The following is a 12,883-nucleotide window of genomic DNA, read 5'->3' on the forward strand; positions in this document are numbered from 1 at the left end:
ACACCATCTGTGATGTTCCCAGAACTGGACAGACTTTACTGAATGCCATGTCTCCATCTGTGCACAGGACAACATAAGATCGAGTTCATCCCAAGCATGGTGGGACCCATCCTGGAGATGACCTTGGTGCCGGAGGTCGAACTGCGGAAATCCACCATCCCCATTTTCTTTGACATGATGCTCGTGGAATATCAGATGACCCGGCGATTCAGCACGGTGAGTACACTCAGATTCACTACGGTGAGCTAAGAGAATCTTGACTGCCCTCAGATTCAGCAGGGTCAGTACTCTCAGATTCACCACGGTGAGCTAAGAGAATCTTGACTGCACTCAGATTCAGCAGGGTGAGTACACTCAGATTCACCACAGTGAGCTAAGAGAATCTTGACTGCACTCAGATTCAGCAGGGTGAGTACACTCAGATTCACTACGGTGAGCTAAGAGAATCTTGACTGCACTCAGATTCAGCAGGGTGAGTACTCTCAGATTCACCAAGGTGAGCTAAGAGAATCTTGACTGCACTCAGATTCAGCAGGGTGAGTACACTCAGATTAACCACGGTGAGCTAGGAGAATCTTGACTGCACTCAGACTCACCAGGGTAAGTAAACGCTGAGTTTTTAGCACGCTGTGATGCAACATTGCGAATCAATGCTGAGTCGTGTGTGCTCACAGATGCAGCACAGTGAGTAAATACTCAGTAGGTCTTGAGTACATCCCGAACCTGTACGACAAGTGAATGCTAACAGTGTTGTGCGAACTGAGATTCAGCACAGTGAGTGAATTCTGAGTACGTATTTAGTACACTGAGATGTAGACGGATGAGTGAATGATAACCACGTCTTGGATTCAGCACAGACAGTGTATATTAACTGAGACTTCAAAACACTCAGCTTCCGTCTGGTAACTATTAACCAAGTCTTGGATTCTGTATAGTGGGCGGATCTTAACTGATACTTGAATACACTCAGAGGCAGCATAGTGAGTAAATGCTATGCACGTTTTTTTACAACACTCAAGTATTGTGATGGCATAATGCTAAAAGCATGTTTCATGCTATCAGACCCAAATACAACCGGCCTCAAATGCAATTGGCCTCATGGAACTGCACTGGCTTCTGCTGCAAGTGTGCGTCATCTTCAATACTTGCTGCATCGGCTATAAGGCTCTCACCCTGAAGTCCCCAAGTTACCTCATTGAGAAACTCAGCATCTCTGGAGGCCTGCAATCCACCAGAAATAAGGGCGTACGCAGGATTGAACTCAACCTTTGCATGAAGGACGGTTCCAGAAGACAGGTCTTCTCTGTTTATGCTCCAAGGCTCTGGAACCTCTTCCTCGTCAACAACAGAATCCTCCTCACTTGTACAGTTCAGGAAGTAGCTCATGACCCTCCAGTTCAAGGAATGGCCCCCCTAACACCTAGATCCAGACACCCTTCACTCCCCACCCTACCTGAGGCTGGGTGATCTTCTCCCCACTGTTTCTTCACCTGGTTGCTTGGAGATATCTTGCTGCCACATTGCCCACCTTCCCCTATTGTTAGCTCACAATGTTTCTCTGCTCCCCACACCATGTTCTTACCTCTATGATTGTAAAGCGCTCTGTTGCTTCTCGAAGCAATACATATTGCAATAATAATAATAATAATAATAATAATAATAATAATAATAATAATAATAAAATGCATCTGGTGAGTGAATGCCAATAGACTCCGGAGGACACTCACATGGGTGAGTAGTGGGCTCACGAAATGCAGAGTGCACATGTCTCAAATTTAGCGGGTGAGTAAATGCTGTGGAATAGCACAGAGACTTCTGTTATGCACTTCTCTGTTTATTTCTTTTGACCGCAGCAAGATAAATGTATATTGTGAAAAATAACTACTGCTCCCACTGTCCCCAGTGTCAGTCCTGCCCCTTTTCGATTGTCCGCCAATAGCCTAGTATATATCAGTTCATCATGGCCACCACACCCCCTCTTTTCTGTCTGTAAACAAATGTATAACGATCAAGTTCCACCGAAGATATATTTTGTACCTAAAGGTTCTTGGTTCAAAGAAACATCCGAGATGGATCCTTGCCAAATCCTATGAAGTAAAGAAAATACTGTTTTAGTGTGGAATTGGGAGGGAGGGATAATACTCACCACTTTGCCTTTGATGGCATCACGACTGTCTGTCATAATTTTACTAGGGCCAATCCGTGTTCTGTAGAATGGCACATGGTTTCCTAATGTGCACGTCAGAGTCGTGATAACAACACATCTGAAGCACGCACAATAGGTTAACAGCAACATATTCAAATTGTTGAGGCATTTGACCAATCAGCTGATTTGAGAATATCTTCCAGCTCAGCCCCGCCCAGAATTTGCAAGCCATGGCCCCTCTAGATCAGCGGTCTGCAACCTTTGACTCTCCAGATATTTTGAACTACATTCCTGTTAATCCCTATCCAGCAGAGTCAATGGTGAGGGATTATGGTAGTTGTAGTCAAAAACGACCGGAGAGCCAATGGTTGCAGGCCCCTGCTGCAGATGAATGCACACCAATTATAAGAATACCCGATGCCCTTTCCTTCATAGCACCTTTTGCAAAGATCCCTCAAAGATGTTCTTAAATTATCCATGAAGGCTGGTACCGTTTTAAAGACAGCTCAACCCACCATCTAGGGTTAATAAGGGGTAGCAGTAATTATAATAGTTCTAGAAGCAGTGATTGTATGTTTGCATAGCTGGAAGGCAACACCATTGGTAGTGAATACTCTACCTGCAAGATAATAATAATTTGATATTTATATAGTACTTTAATCTAAAGTGCTTTACACAGAACATGTTTTCACACATTATTATTATCCAATCGAAATGGGTGCTCACTTCATCAACCTCGGACGGATGAAAGTCTGAGTCCACTTTGGTGGGATTTGAACTTGCGGATCAAACACAGATCACAGCGATGAGCACTTAACTCGCAGAGGGATCGTACCCAGGAACCACTTGTGTGATTCTCTACAGAAATGTGCCAAATTGATTAAAGTAACCAATTTGACTGACGACTTCAAAGAGTGATACGCATTATCAGTCCGCCTTTCCAATAAAGAAAACACCAAATGAACACTTACGATTTGTGAGTACTCAGGGGTGCAAGGAATCTATAACCAGACCCCATTCTAAGCCTGCACACCAGTAGATGAACCCCCACCATGAAACCATCCAGTGTGTGATGGAGTGAACTAGCTGAAGGATGTGTAAAGAGGAAAGCGGCGGCCATGATGAACTGGTATACAGGACCCTGGGGCCCTATGGGTAGACAGTGAAACCAAACAGTGTCCTCAAGTAACGAGCACCCCCGTCCCCTGCACTCCTCCTCAACTGAAAACTCAGTCAGAAATGTAAGTTCATTCCAAGAGGGCATCCCAACTTCATAGGGAAAAAAATCTAATGACATTGGAAGTATCAACACAAAGTATTGAATTCCAGACAAATGAAATAATGAAAGCTCAACGCGTGTTATTCTTTTACAGAGACTAGCCATCCAGGGAGGTTTTTTAAACTATTTGTTGAAGCTTATCAATGTATATAATTTCCCTAAACCTATTTATTTGTCATTATCTCCAGATCCAAATTGGTCGCTAAGATTCAACTTTCACTTATGCCCCTGGTGAAGGGTTATACCCGTGACCCGTTGAGCTTTAATGATTGCATATTTCTGGAATTGAATACATTTGTGTTGATACTTGCAATGTCATTTGATCGTTTTCTTCAATGAATGTGAGATACCCACATATGATAATCTTGATTCTTTGACAGTGTGCAGGGGACACTGTTACTGAAGGACCCTGTTTTGGGTCACTGTTTATGTAGCATCTTGTGTGCCTGTGTTGCATTTTTCTCCTCCCCACCCTAAGATTACCCACTATTTACACATCTGATATTGTTAATAGAACTTAGAAATGTACTAAAGAGAACGGAGCGCGCACTATACATTCTTTGGGTGTTAGTAACACTATTGCTAGACAAGTAGAAAAGGGGAGGCGTGTCAGTGGGGATTGTGGGCAACAACGTTTTTTTTTCACCATAAACATTTAGGGCCCGATTCATGGAATTATTTGCAGGGTTCAAAGTGACTTTGCACTGTTGAAAAGTGACTTTGCAGTGCCGACACAAACCCTGATTCATGGACCTGTGGAAAGTGTATTTTTTAATAATAATAATAATTATTATGATAGCAATAATAATGATCTCACTTTTTGTATAGTGCTTAATGCTGGGCTCCTCCCGCTTCGATGTGCTTTTATAATAAATGTTGTATTTATCTAATTCAATGATGGTGTTATATTGTAGCAATGTTGGTTTATTTGTGCATGTGTTCCATGTGATTTCACTGTGGAACCCATAATAGCACCCCATGTTGCCCAGGCACCCCTAAATAATGGATATGGAATGCTGGGAGAAGTGGGACGGTTGAATGAAGGATCCCAATCGGGGGGGTCCGGGAGGAGGATCCTGGGGGGTCTGGTAACATGCACGTGTGCTCAACAAGGAAAGGATATCAAATCCTCATATTGGCTCAGCTTGTATCCGTTGGTCCTTAGCAGATACTCAATAAAGTGCAGGAATATTAATAACTGAAAATAATGGGTGCCATGGGGGTCCCCTTGTGTTTTCTGGGTGGTCTTAGCTTCCACGGCTCTGTGCTGCTGTCATGGGATTTCGGAATAGGCTCCTACCACGGTTGAGGGTGGGAGTCAAGAGCCCCTTTCCTTTTCAACACAAGCAATATATACTTCGAAAGGGCAGACTGTACAACTTCAAGGTTGTTAAAATCTCATGGCCAGGTAACTGGGGTTGACGTCATTTTGAAGCCATTATGGCCAGTGCTGGAAATGGACACAGTTTACGCTTTTATTTTGGCATTTATTGAGTACAGACCTAGCTTTGAGAAGCAATGGAGCGCTTTACAGAGGTAAACACCAACACAGATACATAATGGAGCGCTTTACAGAGGCATACAACAGTACAGATGCATAACAGAGCACTTTGCATGAGTAACAACGAAACATATATATGATATGATAAGTAATTTGTAACGCACCTGTGTACAAGTGTTTCTAGAAGTGGGGGTGTAGGATACAGACGAGCACAGAAGAGGGGTACCGCTGTACTAGGTGGTGGGGAAGGGAGGGGTGGGTGGCATCTAGCGAGTCAGGTGGCACAAGGAGCGATGTGATGGTCTAGATGATGAGGAGGAGAGACTCCTTGCAGAGGTGGGTCTTGAGTTCTTTTCTGAATTGCAGGAGCATGGGGGCGAGTCTGATGGTGATGGGGAGGAGGTTCCAAAGTCTTGGGGCGTTGACAGATAAGGCTTGTTTTCTGGTCCTTTCCTTTATGCAGCAGCGGATTTCAGGTCTGCACATGTCCTGGCTTCTGGTGGTGCGCTGTCCGCTGGAGATACTGAGTTTCTCTGCGAGGTAGCTGGATGACTTGAGGGCGACTACCTTATAGATGAGGCAGCAAGACTTGAAGATGATTCCTGCGTGCCTAGCGAGCCAGTGTAGGTCAATTAGGGCCAGGTGAAGTGGTCATATCTGCGTAGAACCTTGATGAGGCATGCAGTCGCATGTAGGATACTTCTCAGGGGCACAAGAGAGGATAACGGGAGGCCTTCGAGGAGTGCATTGCCCCCATCCAGGTGGGATAGGACCAGTGCTTGAACAGTGGATCTAACGGTGTCTGGAGGGAGGAGGGGCTTGACTTTCCACAGGAGGGAGAGCTGATGCCAGGCTGTCTGAGATTTTATAGCTATGTGTTTCTTGAACGAGAGGTGTTTGTCGATGTGGAACCCGAGGGACTTGGCACAGGAGGTGAGCTCAGGTGTGAATACCTCAGAGTTCATGGTTGATAGCCAGGTCTATATGTCTGGGTGTTTAGTGTTGTTGGTGAGGAGTAGGAATTCGGTCTTGGAGGGGTTGAGATTCAAGTATGCACTAGATATCTAAGACTGGATCAGTGAGAGGCAGGTTTTAAGCCTCTGGACGTCCTTGATGGAGTCGTTCTTGAGGTATAGCTGTGTTTCATCGGCGTACTGGTGGATATTGTGTGTGGCTAGGAGGGGCCCCTTGAGCGGCTCCATGTAAAGATTGAAGATCACTGGGGCAAGGATGGAACCCTACGGGACTCCACAGGTGATGGGTAGCACAGGCGATCTAGAGGAGCCCATCTGAACTAACTGCTAACGGATGGAGAGGTAGGGCTTGAACCAGTGTAGGACAAGTTGCTGATCCCTGCTCTGGGAAGCCACGACCGCTGTGCCGGTGAGTGGGGAGAGTAAGAGAGTGGGGCGAGTGATGTTGGAGAGGCTTAGGAGCTCCAGCCAAGGTCGAGCAGCACCTGGTCCCCTCAAGGAACCAAATCCAGAGCAGTTTTTTCCTGAAGGACATATCCTTGGCACATTGCCGGGAACCAAAGAGCATTTTGGGAACATGAGAATGGCCACCGAATTGTATATTTGAAATGGATCTGTGCTAGAGATTCAGGAATGAAACGATTCTGGGAAAGTGATGTAACCTGTCCTCTCGGGCTGATTCATTTGTCAGACAATAATGACCCCAACCGCCAAAAATCTGCACACCGTTAGACATGTATGTGCATTTTGACTTTGCCAAGCTACAGATGTGAGGCTTGGGCTGTTTGGCACAAGGCTACTAACGTAATCACTCAGTCCCTCTGAACCACCAATGGGTGACAGAGGGATCCCTGTGGCTCTGTAGTGGATATTGAAGACCCCTCTCTTGTAAGTTTGGGCCTTGGGCCGGAACGGCGCCCCTGCCAGACACATTTTGCTTGAAATAGCTCCATCCTGTTTTGTCCCAATTCCTCCCCTGAATATGGCCCAAAAGATAGTTTTTCACCCTCATTAAAACAGCGAGCTTTACTTTTCTCTCTCATGAAGTCCTTGTTATATATAGGGCAGTGCCTAGAAGAAGGTGGGATCCCCTGTTTTGAGCTAGCTTGGGCAGATGTTACTTGAGATGGGACTCCTTGCCTGTAATCACATAAGCCTTGCATCCAGGCAGTGCAATGTTGCATGGAATTCGCCATGGGTAAACATGCATTGACATAAGTATTTGCACTAGGGCAGTTTCTGTAGGAAGACCCCAAGATGCCACATTGGCATAGCCTTCTGTTCGCTCAGCTCCTTTGCCGGTTGCCGTGGGTGTGTTGCCTTGCTCCTAGGGATTGCTGCTCTGACTCTGCCACCTGAATTATTAGTTTGGGCTGTTAGGTGGCAAAACTATTGCACTAGAATACAGTCAGAGATAAATGTCATATGAGGAGGGGCACAAAGCCTGTAGGTGTGGTATGGCGATATGCCCAGCCAATGACTGCCCATGACCATGTTAATCACTACGGCCATTCTCACTCCATTTCTGGCACCCCCACCCAAAACACCTCATGGGAACTCTTTGAGCTTGCTTTACTCAAGCCTTACCATCAAACATGGCACTCCAAGTGCCTGCCAGTTTTTTTCTCAAAGCAGTCTTCAAGGTAATGACTTAGCTGGAGTTGTACGCACACTTCTGGTATAATAGAAATGTCCGAACCAGGTCTGCCTTCAGCCACTCAGTTTATAAGCACTGTGCGTGTCCCTCACTGAAGTGCTGTTATAAACAATCATTGGCAAAGCCAACCGTTTTGGCTTGTGTGTAAGTATTAGGCATTTGCCAGGCTCTGCTTTTAGACGTGCATGTATTAGCACCATGTTGCAGCTGCTTCCATGGATGGGAAGTTATTGCCTGTACAAAAGCCCAAACTATTGGCATTGCCCCCCAAACACCCCATAATTTCACAGCCCGTTATACAAGCCTCCAAAATGTCTACATGTGTTACAAAATGACACCTGCCAGCTGAGGGGCTGCTTAAAGCCGCAGCAGATCTGAGCTCATATGCGGGCAGGGGGTGACAATGTGTGTGTGGGAGGAGGGGGCGACACATCTCCCGTTGACCTCTCCATGTGGGTTTTGCTGGGTCACGGCTTGTGAGCTAACTGGGGGTCACAGCATGAAATGTGTTTTCCCGCTGGTCCCGGCCTTCTTAAGAAGCAGAGATTAGATGGCGGCCGAAAGGTTGGAAAGGCTGAAGTAGAAATACATTGAAAGGCACACTGTTCTGCTGGGTGTATCTGGGGGGTGGGGAGGATGGATGGGGGGACATTAGCAGTAAGAGGTGGCTGCCTTTAAAACAAGCAGTTAGAAGCAGTTGCCTGCATTTCTCGAAATATTTTACTGCTTGGAACAACCAGAGCTACATGGGAGAGCAATATGGTAAGCTAAACGTTTGAACAGTGCTGGCTGGTGGATGTGTTCAATGGAGGGGAATAAACACTCCTCACATAAACATTCCTCACTAGTGAGTGTAAGTGTGAGCGACCGAGCATATTGAGGTAGCACAAACCAACCAAGAAGGGGGTCTTTCCCCGAGAAATCTTTTTAAATAAAAATTTAAAATCGTGCATGTTTTTAGCAGAAGGTCGACGATCGAAAACAAGATCCCCCGTGACCTCCAGCATCCCCTCCCGGACTGACGCCCTGCTCCCATTGTCCCCTCCGTCCCCAATCGTTTATGTATTTGGTTTGTTTTGTTTCATCTCTGCATTTGTCTTTTGATGATCAAATGTATGCTCTTGAGATGCCTGTTTATTGACAAAATCAAATAAAAAGATTTGTTGAAAAATAAAATTGTGCGTGTTATAGTTCACGGTGTGGGAAAATAGGATTAGGAAAAACATACATTTTAAGATTGCTTCTATAGGGTATAACATGCAACAGCTGCCAGGTCACCAACATATATGCCAGCATTGACAGTGCAAGCACATCCAGGTGATAGCTTTGCTCAACAATGGCAGTTGTGCTACTGTAGGTACACATCATACATGTCGGCTTTGACAAATAACCCCACTAGTGCTACACTCATGAGCTTTCTGTTCAATAAGGCCAGTACTGCCTCTGTAAGTAAGCACTCACTATGGATATGCCTTTCTAGAACTTCTCCCCCTCTCTCTCTCCTCTCAGCCACATTTTCTGTCTCCCTTTGTATCACTCACAGTTTCTGTTGATCCCTCTGCGGGCAGAAGTAATCCTTACAAGGTGCATGTTTGCTAGAGCCACCTCAGCTGTTGCTGACGACAGTACAGCCAGAGAAAAACCACTGATATCTTGGGGGAAAGGAGTGGCGGTGACCTCTCTCTTTTTTTGGTTACATGCCGAATGAGTGCAGTACTGACAAAGGCCCACCTAGTGTTTGGAGATTCACATGTTCAGTGTGTGTGTCCTGCAGGAATGTCACTAGAAGACTGAAGGGGCATTGCCCGTCTGAGGAGAGGCACCAGATGAGCACTGAAGGGGTTGCTGGAATCCTGACAGACCATATACATCGAGACAGAAACCCCTAAATTCCAATTCCGACCCACCACAGTTGATATTATGAAGAAAATGCTATCCACCATGAGGTGTACCTCGTGCTCAGAAAATGTTCTTCCCCCTAAACTTATTCTTGAAAACCCTGATATCTTTGGTCCCTTTCTCACAAGAATGGTAAATGCCTCATTCAGAGACCATACTGTACCCAACATCATCAAAACAGTCACGGTCACTCCTTTACCAAAAAAACAGACCTTAACCAACAGGACCCTGCCAACCTCAGGCCCATCACAAATTGCAATTTTCTGTTGAAAATTATGGATAAAATTGCTACTGATCAACTTCAAAGCTTTATAGACGAAAACAACTTACTTCACCCACAACAATCTGGGTTTAGATCCAGCCACAGCACTGAGTCGGCGCCATTAGACCTCCAAACTGAAATGCTCTCCATTCTGGACAGAGGCAAATCAGGGCTACTGATACTGCTGGACCTCTCGGCGGCGTTTGATTTGCTAGTTCATGTCAAACTCTGTGAGGCCCTCAAAAAATCAGGCAATTGCTCAGATGGAGCCATCAAATGGATTGCCTCATTTCTGCAAAACAGACAATCCAAGATTGTTTGGGGAGACAAAGCATCTAACACCAAATTAGTCGACTGTGGGGTCCCTCAGGGAACCAGTTTCTCCCCCTTACTTTTTAACCTCTATATGCGATGCCTTTGCACCATGCTATCCCAGATGGGTATATTTTTTACCAATTTCGCTGACGATACCCAACTGGTATTTGAACTCAGTGGGAACTACCAAATAGACAATGATAAACTTTCTCTCCTATACAACACCATCGAACACTGGATGAAAGAAAACTGGATGTGTCTAAATGGCTCTAAGACTGAGCTCATGATCTTCGGATCTACACAGGCCAGAAAAAATTGAGCCCTGCCTTTAACTCATTTACCATCAAAAACATCCAGATTCCAATATCAGCAAAAGTAAAGACCCTAGGTGTGTATCTTCAAGCCTCTCTAGGCGCTGAAGCACATACAAGCTACCTTAAAAAAAACTGTCAGTACCATCAGATCCTCCTTAAAAAGATCAGGCCATTGTTAGACCAAAAGAACAGCATCATCATCGCTAGGGCCACTATATTGTCTAGATTGGACTACGGAAACTCCCTACTCTTGGGAGCCAATAGTAAGTGCTTGAAAAGATGTCAAACCATCCAAAACAACGCCATCAGAACGATCGCTGGAAAATCATGGAGAGAACACATCTCCGGAGAAAGGAAAGCCCTCCATTGGTTGGCTATGGAGGAGAGAATCTCCTTCAAGTCTCTTACCACGGTACATCGCTGCCTATATGGCGCAGCCCCGGCCTACCTCAAGAAACAGTTTAAATGGTACGAGCCACCCAGGAGCCTCAGATCATCAAATACAGGCAAACTACAAACCATTATAACTAAAAAACAACATGGCCTTGGCAAGGCCTTCCCGACATTAGCCATCGGAAAATGGAATGACCTACCCACCTCATTAAAACTTGAGCCTAACTACCTCACCTTCAGGAAAAAAACTGAAAACCTTACTTTTTAAGTAAATCCTGGTAACATACTGAATCAATTTGAGTTAACTTAGGCCTTCTCTCGCCTAGTCCTGTCTCTTTTTCTGTTGTCCAGTCTATATGTAAGCCTTCTGATGCCCGCGGGCTTTAACGCTATATAAACAAATAAATAAAATAAATATAAGTGACCAAAGGACAAGGCAGCAGGTTCTAGAACCGTGTTTGTTATTTTAGATTCTTTTCTTAACTATTAGTGTTTGGGAATACTGAGAGAAGTGCCTAGCTTCAGCATCACTACCAACGAATGAACGCCCAGAATGCCCAATTTGTGTGACCTTTTTCAAAAAGGAGTCAACATGTAATGTATTAACTGCAAAAGAAGCTATTAAAAAAGGTAAATTGTTAAAATGTACTGAACGTCAAATTGATTATTTTTATAATTGTACAATGTTCATGTCTAATGATAATGTCCATTATAAACTATAGTCGTATTGAGGACGTCATTTGTGTCTTACTGAACAAAGTTCATAATGTAAACGCAGAATTGAACGTGTTTTGTGAAAAACCAAATGAGAACCAAGTCAAGTGTGCATTATGTACTTAGTGATTTGACCATACAATGCTTTTATCACAGACATAGTTAATACATTTAAAGATATGTGGTCATTATAATGTTCCCAAAAAGCCCAATCGATTTTTATGAAAATGAGCTCGGAACCCTCATTGATGCTATTTGCCCTCTCCCTCCTTCTCATAGGCCTATTTTGAAAAGCTAAAATATGGGTATAGCGTATTGGTTGTCTTGGAATGATAACCTTCTATCGTAAAATATGGGATATGGTAATTTTAAGTTATAATGTGCTTTGAGAAATACACTTGAAAAATTGTTTATTGTGACTGTTATAAAATGCAAACAATCTTTTGAAATTAACATTGTATGCTTTTAAGAATAGGAAGTTCAATATGAACATATTTCTAATTGCTTCTTTTGTAGAGAATGCACAGCATCTTTCTCTCAAAACGCCCCCCCTTCATGAAAAGAGCACACGTAGATTAAAAACCAAGATTTGCTTCTTCTATGAGCACCTGGAAATGTTTCATTTTGCATGCCGACCACTGATTGGTTGATAGTGCTGCTGAATCCAACCCTGTGTTATAGTATGCGCAAACACTAGTAATGAACAAGACATAGGAATGAGCAAAGCCTGCAGCCAGGCTCTCTGGTCCTTGCAAGGTCCATCAGACCCCAGTAATCACCACAAAGCCTGTCCACATTTTCCTCATCTTCCGTCACGTAGACATTTGGCCTGCATGTCATAGGGACATTCTTGCAGAACACACACCACGAGAAAGCACGTATCAAAATACCAACCCAGTCCTCATCTTGAGGAATGGCTCTATCACTGCTGCTCTCATTTGACTATTAATCATAAAAAGCACTACACCAAAGCAGCAATATATATTTGTTTTTCACCCGTCTCCGGTCCTGCTGTGGCCTGAAACTGCTGGAATGGATTTAGAAAATGTGCACTCAACAACCACGGATGTCATTTCACCAAAATGCCAGGGCTAGCAGAAGTGACATCGCATGACCCCTGACCTCTGATGACATCACAGGAAGTGATGTCATTTGACTCCACCACCAAGTGACATCATGGGAAGTGGTGGCACATGACCTTCAGATGCATCTAACACCCGTGTTTCAGGCGCTCTCATTTCAGCCAGATATAAGACCCAAGGCACAGAGGGAGGTGCGATTTGTACACGATAACACATTTGGGGAATGTCATTTTCCAGATTCAACGTGGGGCCTATACGTAAAACATACATAATGCAGTACTTGTAACAGGGTAACCAAAATCTCTAACGCAGGCTACAGCGAGTGTATGAAACATCTATAGATCAAT

At 44.5% G+C, this 12,883-nt stretch overlaps 1 protein-coding gene across 1 annotated transcript in view; it reads left to right on the forward strand.

The window, feature by feature from the left end:
- The window catches only part of LOC138516908 (dedicator of cytokinesis protein 2-like), a 2,920,848-nt gene that overhangs the window by 2,444,458 nt on the left and 463,507 nt on the right, over positions 1 to 12,883 (forward strand). The window contains exon 34 of the mRNA XM_069632364.1: positions 68 to 216. Coding sequence (XP_069488465.1) covers positions 68 to 216 — 149 coding nt within the window. The remainder of the gene's footprint in view (positions 1 to 67; positions 217 to 12,883) is intronic.

The sequence above is a fragment of the Ambystoma mexicanum genome, chromosome 6q (assembly GCF_040938575.1).
Source record: "Ambystoma mexicanum isolate Mex_15411 chromosome 6q, UKY_AmexF1_1, whole genome shotgun sequence".
Classification (NCBI taxonomy): domain Eukaryota; kingdom Metazoa; phylum Chordata; class Amphibia; order Caudata; family Ambystomatidae; genus Ambystoma; species Ambystoma mexicanum.